The sequence below is a fragment of the Esox lucius genome, chromosome 1 (genome assembly GCF_011004845.1).
Source record: "Esox lucius isolate fEsoLuc1 chromosome 1, fEsoLuc1.pri, whole genome shotgun sequence".
NCBI lineage: Eukaryota > Metazoa > Chordata > Actinopteri > Esociformes > Esocidae > Esox > Esox lucius.
Genome location: NC_047569.1, coordinates 2,426,648 through 2,454,284, shown reverse-complemented (window position 1 = coordinate 2,454,284; position 27,637 = coordinate 2,426,648). Strand labels below are relative to the sequence as shown.

Below are 27,637 nucleotides of genomic sequence, written 5' to 3'. Positions count from 1 at the left end.
GGTTAACGACAACCTTTCATGTGGGCGACCCGGGTTTTAATCTCGAGATGGCAACACTTTCTAATGCGGACCAGCGAAACTAGGCTTGCCTGGTTTCTTGGTATTAGGCATCAGTGGAGATAACCTGTTTTGTTTTGTTATTCCTGTGAACCAGGGCTTGAAGCATGTCTTGCATAGAACATTTTACTTTATTCAATGCAGCCCCACCATAGGTGACCATATGCAGAGATGTTAGCTGTCACACGTGGGGATCTAAACTGAATGAAATATTAGACTTTGTAATGGGATTCAGTATTACTTCTCTTAATCTGGTTTCATATAATCTCATGTTTGGTACAAAAGGTTAAAATATTGTTTTCCCTAAATGCTGGATGGGTGGTTGAGTGAATGGCTATGCCTCGGTAATAATCTTTAAAAGTTTAGGAAAATGCGCAGTGTCCGATAAATCACATAGAGGACAATAGCCAATAGCGAGTTTATCCCCCACAGTAGAATTAGTTTCACTTTATATTGGGGTTAATTTGTTTGTTTCCAGTATTTCTATTACAACTAAAACAACATTGTGTTTTGAAGTACAAAGTTGGTGAATATGGTGGTCACGTCTGTTTTCAGTTAAGTCATAATTTTTTTAAAGTAATAATTTTAGAATGTCAACAAATGTAACATCGCTGGCCAGGTAGAGTATGGAGGGCACTGTTAGAGCCAGACAACATAGCCCTTAGGATAATGGTTGATTATGCAAAGTACAGGAACCTGACTAAATGTTGGATATGTCAACACATACCAACATCTAAACATTCAAGTAAGAATTCGAGTGAAGGAGAAGCAGGAGAACGAGGCGATGCGTATTTGCTGTGTTCTTTAAATTCAAGAGACAGCGGCGAAGCTTAACAATACTCTTTTAAGCGAGACAGCGGCGAAGCACAACAGTATTATTTTACAAAGAGAGACAATAACACACAAAGACAGGGGAAGCAGAGGGAACATATATACTGGGGGGTATGATGAGGATGAGAACAAGGTACGCTAAACAAGACACAGGTGAAATGCATAAATGTGATGGACGGTGGTGTCAGAAGGCCGGTGACGACGAACGCTGGAGCCCGCCTGCTGCAGGGGGAGGAGAGGGAGCAGAGGACGCAGTCGTCACAATTCCCCTATGTTAACCACTGTCCCATTTACAATAGCAGACTGGCAGGCATATGGTTGGACAATAGTGACGGCACAAATGACCACACATACACTCACCTAAAGGATTATTAGGAACATCATACTAATACTGTGTTTGACCCTCTTTCGCCTTCAGAACTGCCTTAATTCTACGTGGCATTGATTCAACAAGGTGCTGAAAGCATTCTTTAGAAATGATAGGATAGCATCTTGCAGTTGATGGAGATTTGTGGGATGCACATCCAGGGCACGAAGCTCCCGTTCCACCACATCCCAAAGACGCTCTATTGGGTTGAGATCTGGTGACTGTGGGGGCCATTTCAGTACAGTGAACTCATTTGTCATGTTCAAGAAACCAATTTGAAATGATTCGAGCCTTGTGACATGGTGCATTATCCTGCTGGAAGTAGCCATCAGAGGATGGGTATATGGTGGTCATAAAGGGATGGACATGGTCAGAAACAATGCTCAGGTAGGCCGTGGCATTTAAACGATGCCCAATTGGCACTAAGGGGCCTAAAGTGTGCCAAGAAAACATCCCCCACACCATTACACCACCACCACCAGTCTGCACAGTGGTAACAAGGCATGATGGATCCATGTTCTCATTCTGTTTACGCCAAATTCTGACTCTACTATCTGAATGTCTCAACAGAAATCGAGACTAGTCAGACCAGGCAACATTCTTCCAGTCTTCAACTGTCCAATTTTGGTGAGCTCGTGCAAATTGTAGCCTCTTTTTCCTATTTGGTCTTCTGCTGTTGTAGCCCATCTGCCTCAAGGTTGTGCGAGTTGTGGCTTCACAAATGCTTTGCTGCATACCTCGGTTGTAACAAGTGGTTATTTCAGTCAACGTTGCTCTTCTATCAGCTTGAATCAGTCGGCCCATTCTCCTCTGACCTCTAGCATCAACAAGGCATTTTCGCCCACAGGACTGCCGCATACTGGATGTTTTTACCTTTTCACACCATTCTTTGTAAACCTTAGAAATGGTTGTGCGTGAAAATCCCAGTTACTGAGCAGATTGTGAAATACTCAGACTGGCCCGTCCGGCACCAACAACCATGCCACGCTCAAAATTGCTTAAATCACCTTTCTTTCCCATTCTGACATTCAGTTTGGAGTTCAGGAGATTGTCTTGACCAGGAAAACACCCCTAAATGTATTGAAGCAACTTCCATGTGATTGGTTGATTTGATAATTGCATTAATGAGAAATTGAACAGGTGTTCCTAATAATCCTTTAGGTGAGTGTATAAGGACTGTAATAGGCAAAGATCTCAGAGAAACTTGTTCCGTTCATTCATTCATTTTCATCCGCTTCATCCGGGGCCAGGTCGCGGGGGCAGCAGTCTAAGCAGAGACGCCCAGACTTCCCTCTCCCCAGACATTTCCTCCAGCTCTTCCGGGGGGACACCGAGGCGTTCCCAGGCCAGCCGGGAGACATAGTACCTCCAGCGTGTCCTAGGTCTTCCCCGGGTCTCCTCCCGGTGGGACGGGACCGGAACACCTTCCCAGGAAGGCGTTCCGGAGGAACCTGAAACAGATGCCCAAGCCACCTCAGCTGACCCATCTCGATGTGGAGGAGCAGCGGCTCTACTCTGAGCTCCTCCCGGGTGACCGAGCTTCTCACCCTATCTCTAAGGGATCGCCCAGCCACCCTGCGGAGAAAGCTCATTTCGGCCGCCTGTATCCGGGATCTTGTCCTTTCGGTCATGACCCAAAGCTCATGACCATAGGTGAGAGTAGGAACGTAGATTGACCGGTAAATCGAGAGCTTCGCCTTGCGGCTCAGCTCTTTCTTCACCACGACAGACCGATACATCGACCGCATTACTGCAGAAGCTGCACCGATCCGTCTGTCAATCTCCCGTTCCATCCTTCCCTCACTCGTGAACAAGACCCCTAGATACTTAAACTCCTCCACTTGAGGCAAGCACTCTCCACCAACCTGATGTGGACAAGCCACCCTTTTCCGACTGAGGACCATGGCCTCGGATTTGGGGGTACTGATTCTCATCCCCACCGCTTCACACTCGGCTGCAAACCGTCCCAGTGCATGCTGAAGGTCCTGGTTTGAAGGGGCCAACATGACAACATCATCCGCAATAAGCAAAGACGAAATCGTGTGGTCCCCAAACCTGACACCCTCCGGCCCCTGGCTGCGCCTAGAAATTCTGTCCATAAAAATTATGAACAGAACCGGCGACAAAGGGCAGCCCTGCTGGAGTCCAACATGCACTGGGAACAAGTCTGACTTAATGCCGGCAATGCGGACCAAGCTCCTGCTTCGGTCGTATAGGGACCTGACAGCCCTTAGCAAAGGACCCAGGACCCCATATTCCCAAAGCACCCTCCACAGGACGCTGCGAGGGACACGGTCGATTGCAAATCCACAAAACACATGTGGACTGGTTGGGCAAATTCCCATGAACCCTCCAACACCCTGTAGTGGGTATAGAGCTGGTCCAGTGTTCCACGGGCCGGACGAAAACCACACTGTTCCTCCTGAATCCGAGGTTCTACTATTGGCCGTATTCTCCTCTCCAGAACCCTGGCATAGACTTTCCCGGGGAGGCTGAGAAGTGTGATCCCCCTATAGTTGGAACACACCCTCCGGTCCCCCTTCTTAAAAAGAGGGACCACCACCCCGGTCTGCCATCCCAAAGACACTGTCCCTGACCTCCACGCGATGTTGCACAGGCGTGTCAACCAAGACAGCCCCACAACATTCAGAGACTTGAGGTACTCAGGGCGGATCTCTTCCACCCCCGGTGCCTTGCCAACGAGGAGTTTCTTGACCACCTCAGTGACTTCAGCCCGGGTGATGGACGAGTCCACCTCTGAGCCGTCATCCTCTGCTTCCTCAATGGAAGATGTGACGGCGGGATTGAAGAGATCCTCGAAGTACTCCTTCCACCGCCCGACGACATCCCCAGTTGAGGTCAACAGCTGCCCACCTCTACTGTAAACAGCGTTGGTAGGGCACTGTTTCCCTCTCCTGAGGCGCCGGACGGTTTGCCAGAATCTCTTCGAGGCCAGCCGATAGTCCTTCTCCAAGGCCTCACCGAACTCTTCCCAGGCCTGAGTTTTTGCCTCCACAACCACCCGGGCTGCAGTCCGCTTGGCCTGCCGGTACCCGTCAGCTGCCTCAGGAGTCCAACAAGCCAACCAGGCCTGATAGGACTCCTTCTTCAGCTTGACGGCATCCCTTACTTCCGGTGTCCACCACCGGGTTCGGGGATTGCCGCCTCGACAGGCACCGGAGACCTTACGGCCACAGCTCTGAGCGGCCGCTTCGACAATGGCGGTGGAGAACATGGTCCACTCGGACTCAATATCTCCAGCCTCCCTCGGGATCCAGTCGAAGCTCTGCCGGAGGTGGGAGTTAAAGATCTCTCTGACAGGAGACTCGGCCAGACATTCCCAGCAGACCCTTACAGTACGCTTGGGCCTGCCGAGTCTGTCCAGCTTCCTCCCCCGCCATCGGATCCAACTCACCACCAGGTGGTGATCAGTTGACAGCTCCGCCCCTCTCTTCACCCGAGTGTCCAAGACATACGGCCGCAGGTCAGATGAAACGACAACAAAGTCGATCATCGACCTGCGGCCTAGGGTGTCCTGGTGCCATGTGCACTGATGGACACCCTTATGCTTGAACATGGTGTTCGTTATGGACAAACTGTGACTAGCACAGAAGTCCAATAACTGAACACCGCTTGGGTTCAGATCAGGGGGGCCGTTCCTCCCAATCACGCCCCTCCAGGTGTCACTGTCGTTGCCCAAGTGGGCGTTGAAGTCCCCTGGTACAACGATAGAGTCCCCAGTCGGAGCACTGTATTTGATGTTTTTGCCTTTTAACTTGTTTGTTGTATGTTATTATCATGTTTAATAAAAGCGTGTGCTTCTAGGGTTACAGCATAGGTACTGGTCCAGGCACATGCTAATAATGACACAGAACCAGCTATTCCATATCTGTTTCCATTCCCTAATTATTGGAATGATGATATCATAGATGACCACGATGTATAGAGTATTGATAGTAATAGCGGCCTGAGGTCCATTAAGTTGATGCTTGTCTGTCTATGGGGAGGATTGTTATAGAAATGTGTTGAACTAATGTGTTAGTGCCTTTTACAGATGTACAGTGGGAACAAGTATTTGATACACTGCCGATTTTGCAGGTATTCCTACTTACAAAGCATGTAGAGGTCTGTAATTTTTATCATTGGTACACGTCAACTGTGAGAGACGGAATCCAGAAAATCACATTGTATGATTTTTAAATAATTAATTTGCATTATATTGCATGACATATGTATTTGATCACCTACCATCCAGTAAGTATTCCGGCTCTCACAGAGCTGTTAGAGCCTTCCTGTTCTCCACTCATTACCTGTATTAACTGCTCCTGTTTGAACTTGTTACCTGTCCACACACTCAATCAAACAGACTCCAACCTCTCCACAATGGCCAAGACCAGAGAGCTGTGTAAGGACATCAGGGATAAAATTGTAGACCTGCACAAGGCTGGGATGGGCTACAGGACAATAGGCAAGCAGCTTGGTGAGAAGGCAACTGTTGGCGCAATTATTAGAAAATGGAAGAAGTTCAAGATGACGGTCAATCTCCCTCGGTCTGGGGCTCCATTCAATGATCAGGAGGAAGGTGAGGGATCTTCCCAGGACTACACCGCAGGACCTGGTCAATGACTTGAAGAGAGCTGGGACCAGAGTCTCAAAGAAAACCATTAGTAACACATTACCCCTTCATGGATTAAAATCCTGCAGCGCACACAAGGTCCTCCTGCTCAAGCCAGCGCATGTCCAGGCTCGTCTGAAGTTTGCCAATGAACATCTGGATGATCCAGAGGAGGAATTGGAGACGGTCCTGTTGTCTGATGAGACAAATATTGAGCTTTTTGGTCTCAACTCCACTCGCCGTGTTTGGAGGAATAAGAAGGATGAGATGGCTCACCACCCACAGGAGGGACCATAAGGGGCCGGTGCGAAGAGGATCGGGCGACAGTCGAAGGCAGGGGCCTAGACAACCCGATCTCTGGACACGGAAACTAGCTCTAGGGACGTGGAATGTCACCTCGCTGGCGGGGAAGGAGCCTGAGCTAGTGCGTGAAGTTGAGAGGTTCCGATTAGAGGTAGTCGGGATCACCTCTACGCACGGCTTGGGCTCTGGAACCACACTCCTTGAGAGAGGATGGACTCTTCACCACTCTGGAGTTGCCCATGGTGAGAGGCGGCGGGCTGGTGTGGGTTTGCTTATAGCTCCCCAGCTCTGCCGCCATGTGTTGGAGTTTACCCCGGTGAACGAGAGGGTCGTTTCCCTGCGCCTACGGGTCGGGGATAGGTCTCTCACTGTTGTTTGTGCCTACGGGCCGAACGGCAGTGCAGAGTACCCAACCTTCTTGGAGTCTCTGGGAGGGGTGCTGGAAAGTGCTCCGACTGGGGACTCTATTGTTCTACTGGGGGACTTCAACGCCCACGTGGGCAACGACAGTGACACCTGGAGGGGCGTGATTGGGAGGAACGGCCCCCCTGATCTGAACCCGAGTGGTGTTCAGTTATTGGACTTCTGTGCTAGTCACAGTTTGTCCATAACGAACACCATGTTCAAGCATAAGGGTGTCCATCAGTGCACGTGGCAACAGGACACCCTAGGCCGCAGGTCGATGATCGACTTTGTTGTCGTCTCATCTGACCTGCGGCCGTATGTCTTGGACACTCGGGTGAAGAGAGGGGCGGAGCTGTCAACTGATCACCACCTGGTGGTGAGTTGGATCCGATGGCGGGGGAGAAAGCTGGACAGACTCGGCAGGCCCAAGCGTACTGTAAGGGTCTGCTGGGAACATCTGGCCGAGTCTCCTGTCAGAGAGATCTTTAACTCCCACCTCCGGCAGAGCTTCGACTGGATCCCGAGGGAGGTTGGAGATATTGAGTCCGAGTGGACCATGTTCTCCACCGCCATTGTCGAAGCGGCCGCTCGGAGCTGTGGCTGTAAGGTCTCCGGTGCCTGTCGAGGCGGCAATCCCCGAACCCGGTGGTGGACACCGGAAGTAAGGGATGCCGTCAAGCTGAAGAAGGAATCCTATCAGGCCTGGTTGGCTTGTGGGACTCCTGACGCAGCTGACGGGTACCGACAGGCCAAGCGGGCTGCAGCCCGGGTGGTTGTGGAGGCAAAAACTCGGGCCTGGGAGGAGTTCGGTGAGGCCATGGAGAAGGACTATCGGCTGGCCTCGAAGAGATTCTGGCAAACCATCCGGCGCCTCAGGAGAGGGAAACAGTGCCCTACCAACGCTGTTTACAGTAGAGGTGGGCAGCTGTTGACCTCAACTGAGGATGTCGTCGGGCGGTGGAAGGAATACTTCGAGGATCTCCTCAATCCCGCCATCACGTCTTCCATTGAGGAAGCAGAGGATGAGGGCTCAGAGGTGGACTCGTCCATCACCCGGGCTGAAGTCACCGAGGTGGTTAAGAAACTCCTCGGTGGCAAGGCACCGGGGGTGGATGAGATCCGCCCTGAGTACCTCAAGTCTCTGGATGTTGTGGGGCTGTCTTGGCTGACACGCCTGTGCAACATCGCGTGGCAGTCGGGGACAGTGCCTCTGGGATGGCAGACCGGGGTGGTGGTCCCTCTTTATAAGAAGGGGGACCGGAGGGTGTGTTCCAACTATAGGGGGATCACACTTCTCAGCCTCCCCGGGAAAGTCTATGCCAGGGTTCTGGAGAGGAGAATACGGCCGATAGTAGAACCTCGGATTCAGGAGGAACAGTGTGGTTTTCGTCCAGGCCGCGGAACACTGGACCAGCTCTATACCCTCTACAGGGTGATGGAGGGTTCATGGGAGTTTGCCCAACCAGTCCACATGTGTTTTGTGGATTTGGAGAAGGCATTCGACTGTGTCCCTCGTGGCATCCTGTGGAGGGTGCTTCGGGAATATGGGGTCCTGGGTCCTTTGCTAAGGGCTGTCAGGTCCCTGTACGACCGAAGCAGGAGCTTGGTCCGCATTGCCGGCAGTAAGTCAGACTTGTTCCCTGTGCATGTTGGACTCCGGCAGGGCTGCCCTTTGTCACCGGTTCTGTTCGTAATTTTTATGGACAGAATTTCTAGGCGCAGCCAGGGGCCGGAGGGTGTCAGGTTTGGGGACCACACGATTTCGTCTCTGCTCTTTGCGGATGATGTTGTCGTGTTGGCCCCTTCAAGCCAGGACCTTCAGCATGCACTTGGACGGTTTGCAGCCGAGTGTGAAGCGGTGGGGATGAAAATCAGTACCTCCAAATCCGAGGCCATGGTCATCAGTCGGAAAAGGGTGGCTTGCCCACTTCAGGTTGGTGGAGAGTGCCTGCCTCAAGTGGAGGAGTTTAAGTATCTAGGGGTCCTGTTCACGAGTGAGGGAAGGATGGAACGGGAGATTGACAGACGGATCGGTGCAGCTTCTGCAGTAATGCGGTCGATGTATCGGTCTGTCGTGGTGAAGAAAGAGCTGAGCCGTAAGGCGAAGCTCTCGATTTACCGGTCAATCTACGTTCCTACTCTCACCTATGGTCATGAGCTTTGGGTCATGACCGAAAGGACAAGATCCCGGATACAGGCGGCCGAAATGAGCTTTCTCCGCAGGGTGGCTGGGCGATCCCTTAGAGATAGGGTGAGAAGCTCGGTCACCCGGGAGGAGCTCAGAGTAGAGCCGCTGCTCCTCCACATCGAGAGGGGTCAGCTGAGGTGGCTTGGGCATCTGTTTCGGATGCCTCCGGAACGCCTTCCTGGGAAGGTGTTCCGGTCCCGTCCCACCGGGAAGAGACCCCGGGGAAGACCTAGGACACGCTGGAGGGACTATGTCTCCCGGCTGGCCTGGGAACGCCTCGGTGTCCCCCCGGAAGAGCTGGAGGAAGTGTCTGGGGAGAGGGAAGTCTGGGCATCCCTGCTTAGACTGCTGCCCCCGCGACCCGGCCCCGGATTAAGCGGAAGATGATGCGATGCGATGAGTACAACCCCAAGAACACCATCCCTACCTTGAAGCATGGAGGTGGAAACATAATTCTTTGGGGATGCTTTTCTGCAAAGGGGACAGGACGATTGCACCGTATTGAGGGGAGGATGGATGGGGCCATGTTTCGCGATATCTTGGCCAACAACCTCCTTCCCTCAGTAAGAGCATTGAAGATGGGTTGTGGCTGGGTCTTCCAGCATGAAAATGACCCGAAACACACAGCCAGGGCAACTAAGGAGTGGCTCCGTAAGAAGCATCTCAAAGGACCTGTAGTGGACTAGCCAGTCTCCAGACCTTAACCTAATAGAAAATCTTTGGAGTGAGCTGAAAGTCTGTATTGCCCAGCAACAGCCCTGAAACCTGAAGGATCTGGAGACGGTCTGTATGTAGGAATGGGCCAAAATCTCTGCTGCAGTGTGTGCAAACCTGGTCAAGAACTGCATGAAACTGATCTCTGTAATTGCAAACAAAGGTTTCTGTACCAAATATTAAGTTCTGCTTTTCTGATGTATCAAATACTTATGTCATGCAATAAAATGCAAATTAATTACTTAACTTACTTAATGCAAATTAATCATACAATGTGATTTTCTGGATTTTTGTTTTAGATTCCGTCACTCACAGTTGAAGAGTACCTATGATAAAAACTTCTACATGCTTTGTAAGTGGGTTTATCAAATACTTGTTCCCCCCACTGTATAGAGGAGTAAATATTATTGATATAGTATTGGGCTAATTATAAAGGTACTAAACCTGTATTTTTTTATAGGAAGAATGCGAGATATATTCTTGGTGTCGTAATTAAAAAACCCTGAGGACGAACTAGGTGCTACTGCCCACACATAAGGCATATTTGCATAACAATTACATAGTATTACATATTTTCAAAATGGTTTGTGATAGATTTTCTTTGCTGTTTTCTTGAGATTCCGTGGAAATGATTCATATGTGTTTTGTTTACGTGAGGCATTTCCTGGTTGTCGTCATCCTGTCCAAATACAACCAAACCCTTGTGCACCTGACCAATGGATGGGCTGTTGGGTGACAGCATCCAGTGCAGAATCGACCAATGGAAGGCTGTTGCTAGGCAAAATAGTTTTTACACAATCAGGGGAAGGTATCTGTTATGTATTTGAGCAAATCAAAAGGTTGTGGGGTGGGACATAATGAGTTTCGTTTTCTGTATGTGCTCACTGACAAGAACACAGAGGTGGAGGCATGCTAACTAAGCATTTGCTAACATTTTAGCATTGCGTCTGTGCGGCACGATGGACAAAGAAAGGATATAGGTTTTCAACAGTTTTATAAGTATTACATTAAGTATAAAATGGCAAAACGTAAGAACTCTTTTACTCAAAGTAGCCATAGTCCTTTTCGGTTTTCACATAGCTGAGTTACCAGAACACAAAAAACAAATGCTAACAACATGCTAACAACATGGAGCACAATAGGATTCCAAATATAGCTGGTAAGTAACATCAAATAACCTTTTTATCATGAAATAATGTAATACAAATGTGATCCTTATAGATATTGTCTGCTTTGCTTATTTGGAATGGGAGAACTGTTCCACAAGGATGTTTGTGTCTTCATTTCACTGATAAATAGTAAACTAATAATGGGTGTCATAAACATATTGGACTGTTTGGACAAAAGGTGAATTATTTCATTGTTCTGTTCACGTTTATTGTGAAACAATGCATATTTGTGTAAGAAAAAGGGTTTTTGTTTTTGGAATGGCAGAACTGTTCCACATGGTTCTGTGGTCTGATTTAAATGAAAAATATTGTTAAAAACGTGTTGGTTAAAAGGCTAATTATTACATTTTTCGATTCACATTAATTGTGATGCCTTTTCTTACACAAATGTGCATTGTGTTTGCCCAAAACATTTGTATTGGGAGTATCACTCCATATGATTGTATTATGGTCAAAATTCAATGATTTGGCTTAAATTTGGCAAAATTCAAATAATTTACTTTATTGTGCATTTTTCCCTGAAATACTACCTTATAAGAACATTAACATGCATGCTTATATTAGCTGAGGTACTTTGGAATAATTTGATGCCAAATACACAATGATCCATTTACATTACAAATTGTTTATAAGCTCAAATATAAAAGTAGTGAAACCCGAAAAGACACGGGTGGACAATTGAACTCAAGTATTTTTAAAATGCAGGTGGGCAAAATGCATTTGGGTGAACCTTGGGTGGAGAGAGAAACTGATAAGGGGAATAAACCTAACTGGTTTATACCAGATTAACATGTATTGATGAAATATCAGTAATTTTGTGAGATGTTGTAACACTTTCTTACCTATACAAAAAGGAGGTTTTCTGAACTGTTCTTCAGACAGACTCTCACTGAAGTGTCTTTCTGTCTCAATTTTTTTATTCGATTTTTCAATGGAATAGCCATTACATGGTGCAATCATTTGTGCAATGGTGTCCCAGCACCAACTACACTGAGTGGTTGAGCTATGGCCATGAAGTCGGCTTTGTTTCTTTGTAGTTGGCGAACATCATGAGGAAACAATTATTTGTTGCACAATATGGGGTCTTGGGAGGGCATTTATTGTTTGATGTAAAATTCTACTGACAGACGACTGATATACATTGTTCGTCTGCGATGCATAGCTGCATTTTCCCTGTGGCCAAGTAGCATAGAGTTGTCACAACCTTGATGTCCGTTGTCATTGTTTCTGTTTTTTTTCTGTTGTTTCAGTTTTTTGGTGAAGTGACAGTATCCCTGACTAGCTCCACTATTATCATAATACCCTCGCAATTTATGCAATACCTTGTAAAAGGTCATTATCTATAAATGTTTCTAAAACATTGACCTGATTACGAGGTAGATTGCCGACAACAGCCATTTCAGGATTGTTTGTGACTTGCTCTTGACTACTCCTAACTTTTCCTAGATTTAGGAGTTGGTTTTAGCACTAAAACGTGATGAAAAATACTCTTAGACCAAAAATGTAAGAGTCCTACAGTCCTACAGGACTGACACAGCAATTTTTTAAAGAGTTACTCCTAAATCAGCAAGTTAGGAGCTACATTTTGCCTTTAGATGTTTTGTGAATATGGCCCCAGATATTTTTTTTTTACATTGTTCATGTTGTAAATGACTATTTGTAGCTGGAAATGGCTGATTTTCAATGGAATATCTTAATCACTCCTGTGTATTCTTATGGCACGTTATGTTTGCTAATCCAAGTTTATCAGTTTAGAAGGCTAACTGGTCATTAGAAAACCCCTTTGTGATTATTTTAACTCTGTTCTGCTGATTAAAGAGGCAATAAAACCATCCTTCTTTATAATAGTTCAGTATCTGGAGCGTTTGTGGGTTTAATTACAGGCTTAAAATGGCCAGAAACAAAGAACCTTCTTCTGAGGTCAACTGAGGAAGAGGATAAATACATTAGTCTGTTGAGTTTAAGTAACAGACAGCTTCATTAAATATTACTCGCAAAAAACCCATCACAACGTCAACAGTGAGGCGACTCCGGGATGCTGGACTTCCAGGCAGTGTTCTTCCATGTCCAGTGTCTGTGTTCTTTTACCCATTTTAATCTTTTCTTTTTAGTCTGATATATGGCTTTTCTTTGCAACTCTGCATAGAATGCCATAATCAGATCTGGAAGTTAGATACAGTTACTACAGTTAAAAAGCAGAATAAGCAAAGGAAGCTAAAGGAGACTTTGTTGAAATTACTTTGGAACTCCCAGTGTTCAAAGTACGACATTCAAAATCACAAAGGCCCTCATTTATCAAAAGTGCGTACACCAAATTTCCAGCGTACACCTGGCGTGCACCCAAAACCACGGTAACTTTGAGATTTATCAATATGGACGTTGGCGTACGGCACTCTCAAATCCTACGCCAGCTCAGGAGGTGGTGTACGCACGTTTTGAGTTAGTGCGGAAATGCGCAGAAAAAAAAATCCTAACGCACTGACAAACTAAAAGATATGATATATTATGACCCACTGTAAAAAAAACAACAACATAATAATTACAAACTTCAGTGTTTATTTTTGTGCAACATGGACTTCAATGTTTAATTTGTGTGACTTTGCCAAAGCATTTGATTTATATGTATTCCTTCAGATGCGAGCCTGTGCGCTTTACATGACGTTTCAGGGTTAGGCCCGGCAGTTGCGCACGGACTGGGTTCAGTAATAAAAGGCTTTTAATGACCAAAATAAAATTCAGACTGACAAAATAATAAAAATTACATTCTTCTTCTTTTAAATAATACTACTAATAATAGAAATAATAATAATAACGACATTCTTCTTCTAAATAACAAACGTCATTAATAATAAATATCATGAAATAATAAGACGGATATTACAAATTGTCATGCAATTATTAATGTGAATGAATGGTACTCCACATCACATCATCATCTTTTATTCCGCTTTTTAAACTGCCAAATGAAACAATTTTATTTCTTTCTACCTCCCTGGTGATCGTCTCAATCTCCACGTCAGAGAAGTTTCTCTTTTTTGCGGTCTTCCGTGTGTCCATGGCGTAAAATGAGGGCGTGGGGGAAGCGGAGACTTGAATATATAGGGGCGTGTTATTCTAAGGACGATCGTTTTCATCCGCGGCATTTATCAAGGGCAGGTATTGCATACACCTGGATTTTAAAGGTATGCACAGCTTCATAAATCAGGCGGTGAGAGGAGTGTAAGCAAAATCTTACGCCAACATATACGCCCGTTTCTACGCAAGAATGATAAATGAGAGCCAAAGACTCCACCTAAGTTGACTAATTAACGTATGTTGATTATGGAGTGGCCAGTTCTTGAGATGCAGGGTTTGTTGAAACATATGTGCATTTTAAATGAGCTTAAATGAGCTGGATTAAAACATTAAACATTTCAGTGTAGGTAGCAAAGCTATCTGTGATTTAAAGTAAACTATTAGAATGAAATAATGAAGTTTCAGGTTCAAACTTCTGTAGAGTGCTCCAGGATGATGGAGCAGTAAAGCTAAACATACTCTTATCAGACTGTTCTTATTTTGGGGATATTATAGAAAAACTCTTGTTTGTTCAAAATCATAGAGCACTGTCTACTGTCTGCAAACAATATCCCGTCGCATTCATGTACATAATATCACCACAGTCCAAATGAAGGCTAAAATGCTGCAGCAAGGACTTTTCAGGCTTGAAATGAAAAACAAGATTTATGAAGCCCAGCTTAAATTTAAGCTTTTTGGTAAACTGTTGAATATGATGCCCAAAAGAAAGAGCAGGATCAAACTCAAAACTCAAGTATGATTACTCAATTTCATTTATGAATACCATTTGTTTTGTTTTCTCAGAAGTTAAGACCTGTTTGAGGTGATAAAGGTTGTTGGGCAACATTACATTCTAAATATTGCCTACACACCAGAATATATATTATAATAGCCCTAATTAAATAGTCACTATTATCAGCTTGCCTTGCACAGTTCAGCGTGTACTTATGTTTTTTATAATTATATGAAAAATTAAATACAATAAAAACAGTTGGCCTAATACATTTGATCAAGTTTATTTGTATCACTGTATCAGTTTATTGTTAGTGATAATGGTAAAATTGCCTAAAAATGCCTAAACCATGTTTGGAATTCCTCATTGTCTTTAAGTAGGCTATTTGTGTATTCTAATTTTAATGTAATTTCAGATTGCAGCAGTCACAGTCACGGAGGGAAACCTCTGAGATGCAATGGTCAAGATGATGATTTGCTAACACCTGAGAACGGTCTGCAGCAAAGGTGTGCAGAGAAAAGGAAAGTGAAGAGAGGAAGATGAACTTGAATATAATTAATAATTGTTGATTTTGGGAATATATAACATCCATTGCCATAGTATATGGAACATTATTAGTGTAACCATTGAATTTGAATTCAGATATTGAAATTGAAATAGACGAAACAGAATATATAATGCATATTGAATTGAATTCATAAATTGAACTAGAATAAAAATGAAATTTCCCAGCAGTTTTGTGATTGAACTCCTATGTTTCATGATGGTACTGTACAACCAATGAAAAATGAAAAAAGTTTTAACTCTCTCACTTCGATTGGCTACTTGATCATTTGTGGAAGGCTGGATTGGCACAAGTAATAGTTAGCTAGGTGAACAAACAGATGGTGATCACATTGCCAGCTTGCTGCTTGTCAAAGGAAATGTAGTCAGTGCTAAACGTTTAAGATGACTAAGACTGTAAAAGCAACTAAACTGCTCAAAAACATTAAGGGAACATAATCATCACAGTATAACACCAAGTCAATTAAACCTCAGGGATATCAAACTGTTCAATTAGGAAACATAAGCGATTGTGTATCAATGTTTCCTGTTTTTAGTGCAAATGAAAGTGACAAAAGGAGCACTGGAGAGGAAAGAGACAGACAGCCCCCAAAAGGAGAATGGTTTTGCAGGTGGTGACCACAGACAATTGCTCTGAGATTATCCTTCCTGAATGATTCTTCACTAGTGTTGCATTTTGCAAGTGTTCTTGTCACCAAGACTTACATTTCACAGCAGCCAAGACTGCCATGACCAGCGGCTCTTCTTGGAGTGGCTGTAATGCCCTCCTTACCCAAAAAATGATTGCAGCCAAAGTTGCTATTGTGTCCTTGTTGGGCTAGAAAAAATATATTTGTCAGAGTTGGCTGCCAGGGAAATTGACACTGCTCTATCCAATTACTGTGATCCGAAGCACCAGACACTGGCAAGAACGCAGATATTTCAACTGTCATTGGCCAATGCACACCCATGACCATTAGTTAACTGCATAAGGTTAAAAAACAACACGAAAGCAAGGTAAACAAAGAGATTCTCCTGGACATCATCCGCCGTATCATCAGGAGCATGTAATTCACGCAAGTTGGAACAGCCTGTGAATTTTGATTTCCATTGATCGTTGTTACATCATTTTGTTCTCAAGGAATTACACAATGAACCGTAAAGATTTTGATCTATAACATATTTCTTTCATCGAGACCCAATGTGTGATTTAAGTGTTCGCTTAATATTCTTGAGCAGTGTATAAAACAATGGAAACTGCTTTTCGGTCCAAACAGTAATTAGACACAAAACACATACTTGCTGCCACTTTGGATTCTTGCTGCCATCAATGCTACATAAGCAGTCATAGCATTGAGATGCATGATACTGTAAGTTGACAATGTCCAGGGTAAGGAGTTTTTACAATACTGTTTCCTGAATATAAACAGGTACCTATGCAAAATAGTAGGGACTGACAATTACGTGTTCTGGTTCACGTATATAAGTTATGTATCAAGAGTCTGTTGGTGTTGATGACAGATGACAGTGCGGAGGTACAAAAAAGGGAAATACTGCACTACAAGGAGCAAAACACAGTTTTCCATTACTCTAGTGTGGTTAAGGTTAAGATGAAGTTTAGAAAAATATTGTTTATCTCATGTGATTCAAACTCGAAAGCACTGCATCAGTGGCGAATGTGCTCGGCCACCATCCCCGATCTCAGCTCCCTAGTAAAACTATACTCTATTTAAAGCTAACTACTACTGCCCCTAGCGGTGGTACTTACTGACAAAACATGCACATATGCACGTATAACAGGGAACTCTACTTGTATCTGTATCTTTGTACCACATACGGTATATTTCCAATATTTGTCTGCCCTGAGTTTTCCTGACCAAACAAACTAGCCTGGAAAAGCTTAGAGACATAGCAATATACTTTTTTCTTTGTAAAGTCACACCTTCGGATAACCCGTAGCATTAGTCATTATATAGGATATAACACTGCATCAAAGAGATGCTATTGTGTAGAGTGTAGGAGGTACCTGTTTCTCCCGGCATGCCTGGCTTTCCAGGAGGTCCTGGGGGTCCAGGAGTTGTGTCAGTAAGCAGGCAGAGTTGACATAGATCACCCTTCTCACCTAAGTGAGACAGACATACAGACCGGACAAGGGTTTTCAGGGGTTATTGGCAGTGCAGCAATAAAGCAACTACATTAGCTGTCTTTGCTTTAAAATGCTGCTATCAATATGAATTTTCTTTTAGTGCCCAATTTTAGTTTTGGGATCATGTCAATACAACACATACCTGCATATGCTAATGTTTTCAAAAATCAGGGTCAAACTTCCCTTAAGTTGACACTTATTACTACGTACAGATGTCGGTCATCTAATTACAGTGTTTTCTTACCACAGTAAGATGAGGTAGATTGCATCAACATGGGGAGCTAAAACACTGAATAATCTTTCCTCAAACAATCAAATGTTATTAATAAATAATGTCATTTCTTTGTAATTAATGGTTTTGTGTTTATTTTCTTCCTAATATATGTAAAATAGTTGTATTTTAAGTCTCTGCTGTATTCTGTATTTTTCTAAATTAGAAATTTTACTGGAGGTAATTGAAAACAACATATACCTGTCCGGTCCTGGCTGGGGTGCCTCTAAGCATCTCAGAGCTACTATCTTCTTTTCTCCCCAATCAGCGGCAGCTGCACCTTGTTGTCTCTGATTGGGGACCCTATTTAAGTTGCTTGTTTCATTGTTTGCTGTTTGCTGCAACAGTTTCGGTTTGCTGCCCTTAACTATTTAATTACTATCGGTACACATTTAGCCTAGCTTACAGAATTCTTAAACTTCTCTCCACAGGTTGCATCGGAGAAGGAATTGCTTGGAAATGCAAAAATCGAGAATTCAATGCCCAGAAAAAGCCACACCTCCAGGCCAATAGAGGCTCAAAACTTGGTTTTGAGAAAAGATGACTCGAACAAAGGCAGAAAGAAATTGTAATCGCAAAAATAAGCTATTTTTCCAGCTCTGGAAAAAATTAAGAGACCTCTCCAAATTTTTCATTAATCAGTATCTCTACATGTATGGCAGCCATTCCATTCCAATGTCTGTTAAATTCCTACACAGGCACAGCTCATTTACGGAGGTACGGATTAGGTGATTACCTGAACCAAATCTAATTTAACAAGGAAAAGTACAAAAACCACTCCTGTGGTCATCACTATCCTCTTGTAATAGGGAAAAACAGTGCAAGTAGTACATCAAAGGTAATTTGAATTAAACAACTATTCAGCATGACAAAATAGTTGAAAAGAAAAGCTTGGAGTGAGGAAAAGAAGGGTTAAATTCTGGCTTTACTGGCAGAGGGATACAAGTGAGCGTCAGGTTGCTTCCATCCTGAACATTTCTAAGACGGTGGTTCATAAGAACAAGGTCAAGCAACAGACATTGGGGACCCCATAGCTAGACTGGCAGAGTGCAAAGACGACTGTCCACTGACTGAGATGACATTCAACTCATTCGAATGCCACTCAACAACCGTAGGATGACATCAAGTGACCTACAAAAAGAATGGCAAACAGCAGCTGGGGTGAAGTGCATGGCGAGGACTATCCGAAAACAGGCTCCTAGGGGCAGGGATGAAGTCATGCAAAGCTAGAAAAAAGCCCTTCATCAATGAGAAGCAAAGAAGAGCCAGGCAGAAGTTTGCAAAAGACCATAAGGATTGGACAGTAGAGGAATAAGGTCATCTTATCTGACAAGTCAAATTTTCAGCTTTGCCCAACACCTCGTCATCTAATGGTTAGACGGAGACCTGGAGAGGCCTATGTTATGGACATTTTGAACTAAGGTACATTTGGGAAATGTCTGTCTTTCTATTGGCTGGTATGTATATCTTTACTTTGATTGTGACACACGTCTGTATAATATCAGAGGATTATTAGGTACTTTGACCATGTTCTCCTGCCTAGACAAAGAAGGGTGTCAGTCCTTTTGTTCCTTAGGAATGTGGTCCTTGGGGGGAAGTAAGGTCAGTTGGCCCCTTTAGGTAAACACAACAGTAAACATTATGGCAGGAAGGATAAGGTGGGGGGGACAGCCCGCCCTTTGGGTATAACTTATGTGACACAAGACACATGGCTATCAACTTACCACACCCCTTTTTGCCTTAATACATGAACAGTTCGTATTTATCAAATTAGAGACTCCTCAGATGATTATGTTTGGAAGTGTTTGACGTGTCTCATTTGCAAATAATTAATAAACTGTTAAATTGTGCCAAGATAATTTTTGTCTCTGTACTTCCTTCTTTAAGAGTTCTGATTGATTGAATTGCCATCACACCTACAAGCCACAATGTCTCGCACCCACTGTGAATTTTGGTGGAGGATCGGTGATGATCTGGGGATGCTTCAGCAAGGCTGGAATTTGTCTTTGTGAAGGATGCATGAATCAAGCCAAGTACAAGGTTATCCTGGAAGAACACCTGCTTCTTTCTGCTCTGAAAGTGTACCCCAACTCTGAGAATTGTTTTTTCCAGGATAATGCTCCATGCCACACAGCCAGGTCAATCAATGTGTGGATGAAGGACCACCAGATCAAGACCCCGTCAAAACCAGCCTAATCTGCAGACCTGAACCCCATTAAAAACCTCTGGAATTTGATCAAAAGGAAGATTGATGGTCACAAGCCATCAAACAAAGCCAAGCTACCTTAATTTTTGTACCAGGAGTGGCATAAAGTCACCCAACAGCAATGTGACAGACTGGTGGAGAGCATGAAAAGACGCATGAAAGCTGTGATTAAAATTCCATATTTTAAAGTTAAAATAATAGTATTTTGTTGCTGAAAAATGAATTTTTCTTTGCATTATTTGAGGTCTGAAAACAATGCATATTTTATGTTGTCAGTAGTTTATAGAATAAATTAAATGTTAATTTTTACTCAAACACATATCTATGAATAGTAAAACCAGAGAAACTGATAATTTTGCAGGGGTCTCTTAATTTTTTCCAGAGCTGTATTACTATGTGTAAATGTAGATGTTACAGGAAGTGGGCGACCACCTGGTTTTAAGTATGAATGAGGCACTTGAGATGTTTTGAATCCTAAGCAACCTGTGTATGCAGTTTTTTTAGGAGAACTACAGGAGAAAACTCCACTGGACAACTAGACTCTGAACCTTCCTAAAAATTACCTTTTGTTAAAGGATCATTATAATATAATGTGTTATAGTGTATAGCTAAATACTACTATTTTATGTTGTCCATATCATATGTAGTTAAACGCACTGTTGTATGTAGTTAAACGCACGAAAGACATCAACCTTGTTGCTCACCTGAGCAGAATGACATGAACAACATTCATACACACATTATTAGAATTGCAAAGATTAAAAGAAAAAACAAACATGCAGTTTTCATATGGACTCCAAAAACCTGATATTTAATATTTTGAAGGACAGTTTTTAAGTACACTGCTATGTGTTTGGTCATGCAAGAGTCATCCAAATAAACTTTATTAAAACTTTGAACAAAAACACTTGCTAAAGTCTTGCTAAAGTGGAAATTTAAGTCACATGAAGCATGCAAAAAAATAATAATGACCAGTATGTTGGGGCAAAACCTTTACTAAAAATGACAGATGGAAATGGCAGCTTAATACCCATATACTTATTTCTGCTGTGTCCTTAAAGAACAACATATTTGTCATGGAATATACCTGTTTCTCCAAATCCGCCTTTTGATCCTCGTTGTCCTTGGATACCTTTAATACCTTTAGGACCAGGTGGTCCAGGGTTACCTCTCAACAGACCTGTACAGACAGCAAGCCCATCAGGGAAAACAAAAGATAGATTAACATTTCCATAATTTCCAATTTATAAACAGTGGCGTAAATATACAGATTTTGAAAACATTTTCAACCACAGTTAATTAATACATGGGTGCCGCTAATACACACGTTTACATTTTTAAAACCATTTCCACCAAGAAACTTTTTTGCAGATAATTGCTTGACGACATAAAGGTCTTAGAAACTAATGTAGCAAATACTATACCGTTGGCATCACAGGGTTTTCAAAAACATGTTTTATTCTTCAAAAAAATGAATTTGGGTGGTGCCCTATGATAGATGTATCATATTAGAGGGATAGTTCATCACAAATTCATATTTTTCTCAAAGTTTACATACCAGAAGATATTCCAGAAGGCCCATAGATTGGCAGAGTATCTCTGCACTGCTTTTTTGGTTGGCCCCAATTAGAGGCAGGTGCTCCACGTTGCCTCTAATCGGGGACCCTATTCAAAGGGATAGTTTGCGCAAAATTCATTTTTAATAAGAATAATAATTCATTCTATTCATATTTTTCAAAGTTCACTTACCAAAAGATAGTCCAGAAGGCCCATGGAGTCATTATTTCAAACAATCCATTATTCTGCTCTGTCCCAGCCTGTAATTAGTGTTATTAGCATCGTCCAAGTTCATTAATGGAAACGGTTCGTACCGCTTTCGCAAAGCAGCATTGCTAGCTGAAAAATACTCCAAAATACTTTAAACTACATTCAGTAATCTGTCGCGGTAGCATATATTTTTTTAACTGTGCACCGATGAAACAGCCGGCGGAATTGGCTGAATTCAAACTGGCACTAGCAAACTATTTCCAGTAGCCACAGCTTCTGTTCTTCGGCAGTGATGTCATCAAGGTGAGCATGAGCTTTAAAGCCCAACAAGATATGTAAAGATAGTTTGCTTTGCCAAGCTTTTAAAAATTGCTACTAGTTTATACTTATGCTATGTTTTTTGCTATATTTTTGTTATATTACATTATATATTTCTTAATTCTTACTATGTAGATGTCATGTGCCATGTCACAAGAATGTCATTGTGCAGGATGACACTGTTATTCGGTACATTTGATTAATTAACTTTGAACTTCTGGTGTTCCTTTGTTTGTATCGATGTTGACTTCCACCTGCTTGAGTAAATTAAATTCTACCCACTCTGCAATTGAGACAATACCTCTGCCTCTCCCTGGTCATATTGTGGGAGAACGGATCACGAGATACTACATTTTTGCTAGAAAATTATTGTAACAGAGGATCGTGCTCCTCGTTCCCTTGGAAGAGGACTAAAGGCGTATGCAATTGCATTAAGTTACCCAGTTCAACCCATGGAGTGAAGAAAGATTGTAAGTAATACTTTGAATTGCTATGTTATAATAAACAAATTACACATTGCCTCCGGATATTCTGGGTTGGGGATTAATGTGTTCACCATCGCCCCCCTTTTGCTGCTCTCTAAGATTCTATTTGGTCAATTCATAATCTGTGTTATGATTAGAACAAGTAAGGCTATATCTCCCGAAACATATTCAGGGTCAGACATAATGTATATGTATTTTCCTTTCTCTCTCAAGCAAAAAAAGTTACAGACTGAGATAAATTTCATTTATAAAAAGATGAAATGGGTAACTTGCTTTCTAGCTAGCACATACTAACTTTCGTTTAATGTGTATACACTCTCTTCCCTAACAAATACATGGATTGATACAATTGACCAGTAAACACAGAAAGTACCTGTTTATTTGAAATGAGAATTCACCATCATCATGTTCTTTGAGGTAAACAACACCACCTGTCTTAGTTTGGAGTGTTTAAAAGTAGTTTTCCGCTTGCAATGCAGCTTTGCGATAGGGGTATAATGGATCATTTTAAAACATGACTATGTGCCTGAAGGACCAAATGGGGGTAAGGGACTGTCACCAAAATATGATATTTGGATGAACTATCCCTTTAATGTACAGTGTATGCTTTTGCAATAGCCCTGTCTATCTTAGTTATTGTTGGTACGTCAGTCAAACTGCCCTTCTCTGCAAGTGGCAACTACGGTAAACAGCCAAGCACGGAGGGGAAAAGTGGAAAAGAAAATTATTCTTTTTTGGAGTAATACTTCCACGATATCCACCAGTTCGAGGCTTTGCAATATGCATTTGAGGAATTGCAATATGCAGTGGAAGATTATTGTCACAATTTTCAGATAAACAAGGAAGGGGACACAATAATTGAAACAAGCATACAGATCTCAATCACATGAGAAACCCCATGAACTCAAGGCTGCGACCAGCACAGCCTTCTGGACCAGTCATGCTTTTGCAATGCCAGGTAAGTTCTGTTTAGATAAGATTATGTTGACTGATAAGAGTTCAATAATTGCTATCAACTTCAGCAGAATGTCACCTCTAAAATGTATGCCGACGAGTGCCCTGACATAACAAGCTTATATTAGAGATAGCTAGCTATCTAACTAATGTACTAGTACCAAGTAAGTCACAGTAATGGTCATGTTAGCACCAATAACTATAACGTCAGTGTTAAATAACGCAGCTTTGTCTAATTAATAGTTATGTATAAATGTTGACTAAAGCATTCCACATCCTAAGTGAAGTCACTGTGAATGACTACCCCTTCCACACTTTTCTGGTACCTGCTGTAGGATTTGCAGCAGGTGCCACAGCGAAGGCACACCGTTTCACCATTTTGAGCCTTAAAAACTGAAGCTTTTTTCAAGTAGTGACCGGTTGCTAAGGTAGGACTGGACAAGGACCGTTTGGGGGAGGGGTTTTACGAAAGGTCAATTCTCCCGGCAAATGCGGTTTATATACACCTAAAGGATTATTAGGAACACCTGTTGAATTTCTCATTAATGCAATTATCTAATCAACCAATCACAAGGCAGTTGCTTCAATGCATTTAGGGGTGTGGTCCTGGTCAAGACAATATCCTGAACTCCAAACTGAATGTCAGAATGGGAAAGGTGATTTAAGCAATTTTGAGCGTGGCATGGTTGTTGGTGCCAGACGGCCCGGGCTGAGTATTTCACAATCTGCTCAGTTACTGGGATTTTCACACACAACCATTTCTAGGGTTTACAAAGAATGGTGTGAAAAGGGAAAAACATTCAGTATGCGGCAGTCCTGTGGGCGAAAATGCCTTGTTGATGCTAGAGGTCAGAGGAGAATGGGCCGACTGATTCAAGCTGATAGAAGAGTAACTTTGACTGAAATAACCACTCGTTACATCTAAGGTATGCAGCAAAGCATTTGTGAAGCCACAACACGCACAACCTTGAGGCGGATGGGCTACAACAGCAGAAGACCCCACCGGGTACCACTCATCTCCACTACAAATAGAAAAAAGAGGCTACAATTTGCACAAGCTCACCAAAATTGCAGGCTGGTGGTGGTGGTGTAATGGTGTGGGGGATGTTTTCTTGGCACACTTTAGGCCCCTTAGTGCCAATTGGCATTGTTTAAATGCCACGGCCTACCTGAGCATTGTTTCTGACCATGTCCATCCCTTTATGACCACCATGTACCCATCCTCTGATGGCTACTTCCAGCAGGATAATGCACCATGTCACAAAGCTCGAATAATTTCAAATTGGTTCCTTGAACATGAGAATGAGTTCACTGTACTGAAATGGCCCCCACAGTCACCAGATCTCAACCCAATAGAGCATCTTTGGGATGTGGTGGAACGGGAGCTTCGTGCCCTGGATGTGCATCCCACAAATCTCCATCAACTGCAAGATGCTATCCTATCAATATGGGCCAACATTTCTAAAGAATGCTTTCAGCACCTTGTTGAATCAATGCCATATAGAATTAAGGCAGTTCTGAAGTAGAAAGGGGGTCAAACACAGTATTAGTATGATGTTCCTAATAATCATTTAGGTGAGTGTATATAAACCCTCTGATATGAAGCATTTTCTGTAGGGAATCGCACAATGTACCCATTCACAGGACATCATGTGCATTAAGGCCCAATTGTGCCTAGCAATCATATAGGAATATGGTTCATACAGTTGTGCTCAAAAGGTATGTGCATACCCTTGGAGAATTGGTAGTATATGTTCCATATGTAAAGAAAACATGTGTGAGCAGGCAAAACACATATCTTATTTCTTATGGAATTCACATTCAGCTCTAGGTCACAACAGAATAGCATAATCGAATAACAAAAATATGAACTGACCCCTGTTCAAATGTCTGCGTACAGTACCCTTAGTTCTTAATACTATGTATTGCTCCCTTTAGCATCAATGACAGCTTGCAGTCTTTTTGTAATTCTTGCAGGTGGTATTGCTGCCCATTTGTCTTGGCAAAATGCCTCCATGTCATGCATAGTCTTTGGTCGTCTTGAACCGCATGTTTGAGATTTTCCCAGAGTGACTCGATGATATTAAGGTCAGGAGACTGTGATGGCCACTCCAGAACCTTCACCTTTGTCTGCTGTAACCACTGGATGGTCAACTTGGCCTTATGCTTAGGGTCATTGTCTTGCTGGTGAGTGTCCCATGTGCAGCTTTTGTGCAGAAGAATGAAAATTGTCTGCCAGTATTTTCTGATAAAATGCTGCAGTCATATTGCCATAACTTTTCACAAGATTTCCGTGCCTATAGAGCACACACAACCCAAAACATCAGTGAGCCACCACAATGCTTCTCAGTGGGGATGGTATTCTGATCACTATAGGCCTTGTTGACCACTCTCCAAACAGCGCTTATGTTAGCGTCACTCCAAATAATAGTGTGCCAGAAGCTGTGAAGCGTGTCAAAGTGTTGTCGAGCATATTGTAACCAAACTTTTATGTGGCATTGGTGCAGTAAAGGCTCTCTATCTGGCAACTTGAACATACAGCTCATTTTGTTCAGGTATTGTCGTATTGTGCTCCTTGAAACAACCACACCATCTTTTTCCAGAGGTGCCTGTAGTTCTCCTGAGGTTACCTGTGGGATTTTCTTTGTATCCCGAACAATTCTTCTGGCAGTTTTGGCTGTAATCTTTCTTGGTCTGCCTGACTTTGGCTTGGTATCAAGAGTTCCCAACATTTTCCACTTCTTAATAAGTGATTGAACAGTGCTGACTGGAATTTGCAAGGAGTTTGATATCTTCTTATATCCTTTTCCATCTTTATAAGGTTCCAGTACCTTGTTACGCAGGTCTTTTGACAGTTCTTTTCTGCTCCCTATGGCTCAGTATCTAGCCTGCTCAATGTATCCACGTCAGACCTAACAAACTCATTGACTATTTATACACAGACATTGATTGTAATTTTAAAAGCCACAGGTGTGGGAAATTCACCTTTAATTTCCATTTTCACCTGTGTGTGTCACCTTGTGTGTCTGTATCAAGGCCAAACATTCAAGGGTATGTAAACTTTTGATCGGGGCCATTTGGGTGATTTCTGTTATCATGATAATTTAAACTGAACCAAACAACTATGTGATAATAAATGGCTTCATATGATCACTATAATTTTTTGGTATGATCAGTCATATTTTCAAAATCAATGCAAAATGTTCACAATTTCTGCCAGGGCATGCAAACATAACTGTATGTAATATTCTCTGGGGGGCCTAAGTGAATTAATAGACGTTTCTTCTACCTTCTCTTCATTTATGCCAGATTTGGTCATCCTGTCACATACTCTATAAATTTAAAATGATCCCTGTCGTTCCTTTTTCATGAGCACTCTGCATTCACTGGCACTGCTAGAATGACCCAGATATTAACTAATAAATGTTTGTATTAGCCATTTAATCAAGACTTTGTCATTCCTTTTTAAACCTTGTGTTTCCTTGATCTACCAAATATCCATCTTATCACCTCTGCCTCTATAAATGCAGTGTTGGAACAGACTGTGTTAAGCATTATTTGTACAGTGTTGTACTGCAGGAAATAGCATAATGCTATCATGATGGCGAGAAAAGGGCAATTAACAAAGGAAAACAGACAGACCATTATAACCCTGAAAATAATAGGTCTTGCCTTTAAAGAAATTGCAAAGAAAGCAAAGGTGTCTGTGAGTACAATTTCCTAATTGTACTCACCTGTACACTGTACACTGGAGGAAATTCTGACAGGAAAAGGTCAGGCAGGCCCAAAACCACAACATAATCAAAAGACAATTTTATGAAAGTCCACATCTTGTGTAATAGGCGTCTCACAGAACAATAGCTTCAAGCACAGCTTAACACTGATCCAAGTAAACAAGTCTCAGTTTCACCCGTAAAGAGAAGACTTTATCAACAGGACAAGTGGCAGTAAGACAGCCATTGTTACAGTTTTTTTGGCTGAGAGTACAGCCAAACCTGAGCTGTGTAAGTGTTGCATTGATTGTCTGGAACTTCAGGGGTGAAAACTGGTCCCATACTATTGAAATTGTACTTTTCTGTACTATACGTACCATTAAACTATATGCATTACAGTAGCAGAAGCAGGCAATACAAGCAAATGACATGAAGTTGAGGATTCATATTATCAATAATAACAATAATAACAATAACACTGTTGTTTGATTGCAAGTAAAAAGGCTGCATTTTCAATCTGTCCAGGTATGTGTTTACATGTATTCCATACTTTGTGTGTAAATATCAGCTATTGTACTGTGTAGGATACAGATAACTTACATGTTGTGATGTTGTTTTTCTTGGCTTACTGTAACAATACTGGATTGTATGTATTGAAATATAATGCAGACAATACTCCAGCTTGATGTCAGTGAGAGTTAATCTTTGTGGATGAGGCAGGATTCAACATCACAAAGCAAAGATAAAGAGGGCACAACATTATTGGCCAACATGCTCTCATGGACATCCCAGGCCAGT

General features: G+C 42.8%; 1 protein-coding gene across 2 annotated transcripts in view; it reads right to left on the bottom strand.

Moving 5' to 3' along the window:
* Positions 1–27,637, bottom strand: part of col4a3 (collagen, type IV, alpha 3) — a 303,630-nt gene that overhangs the window by 160,739 nt on the left and 115,254 nt on the right. For both annotated transcript variants that reach the window (XM_029119708.2, XM_029119709.2), the window contains exons 22-23: positions 20,690–20,782; positions 17,006–17,101 (exon numbers count right to left, since the gene is read on the bottom strand). In XM_029119708.2, the coding sequence (XP_028975541.2) occupies positions 17,006–17,101; positions 20,690–20,782 (189 nt within the window). The remainder of the gene's footprint in view (positions 1–17,005; positions 17,102–20,689; positions 20,783–27,637) is intronic.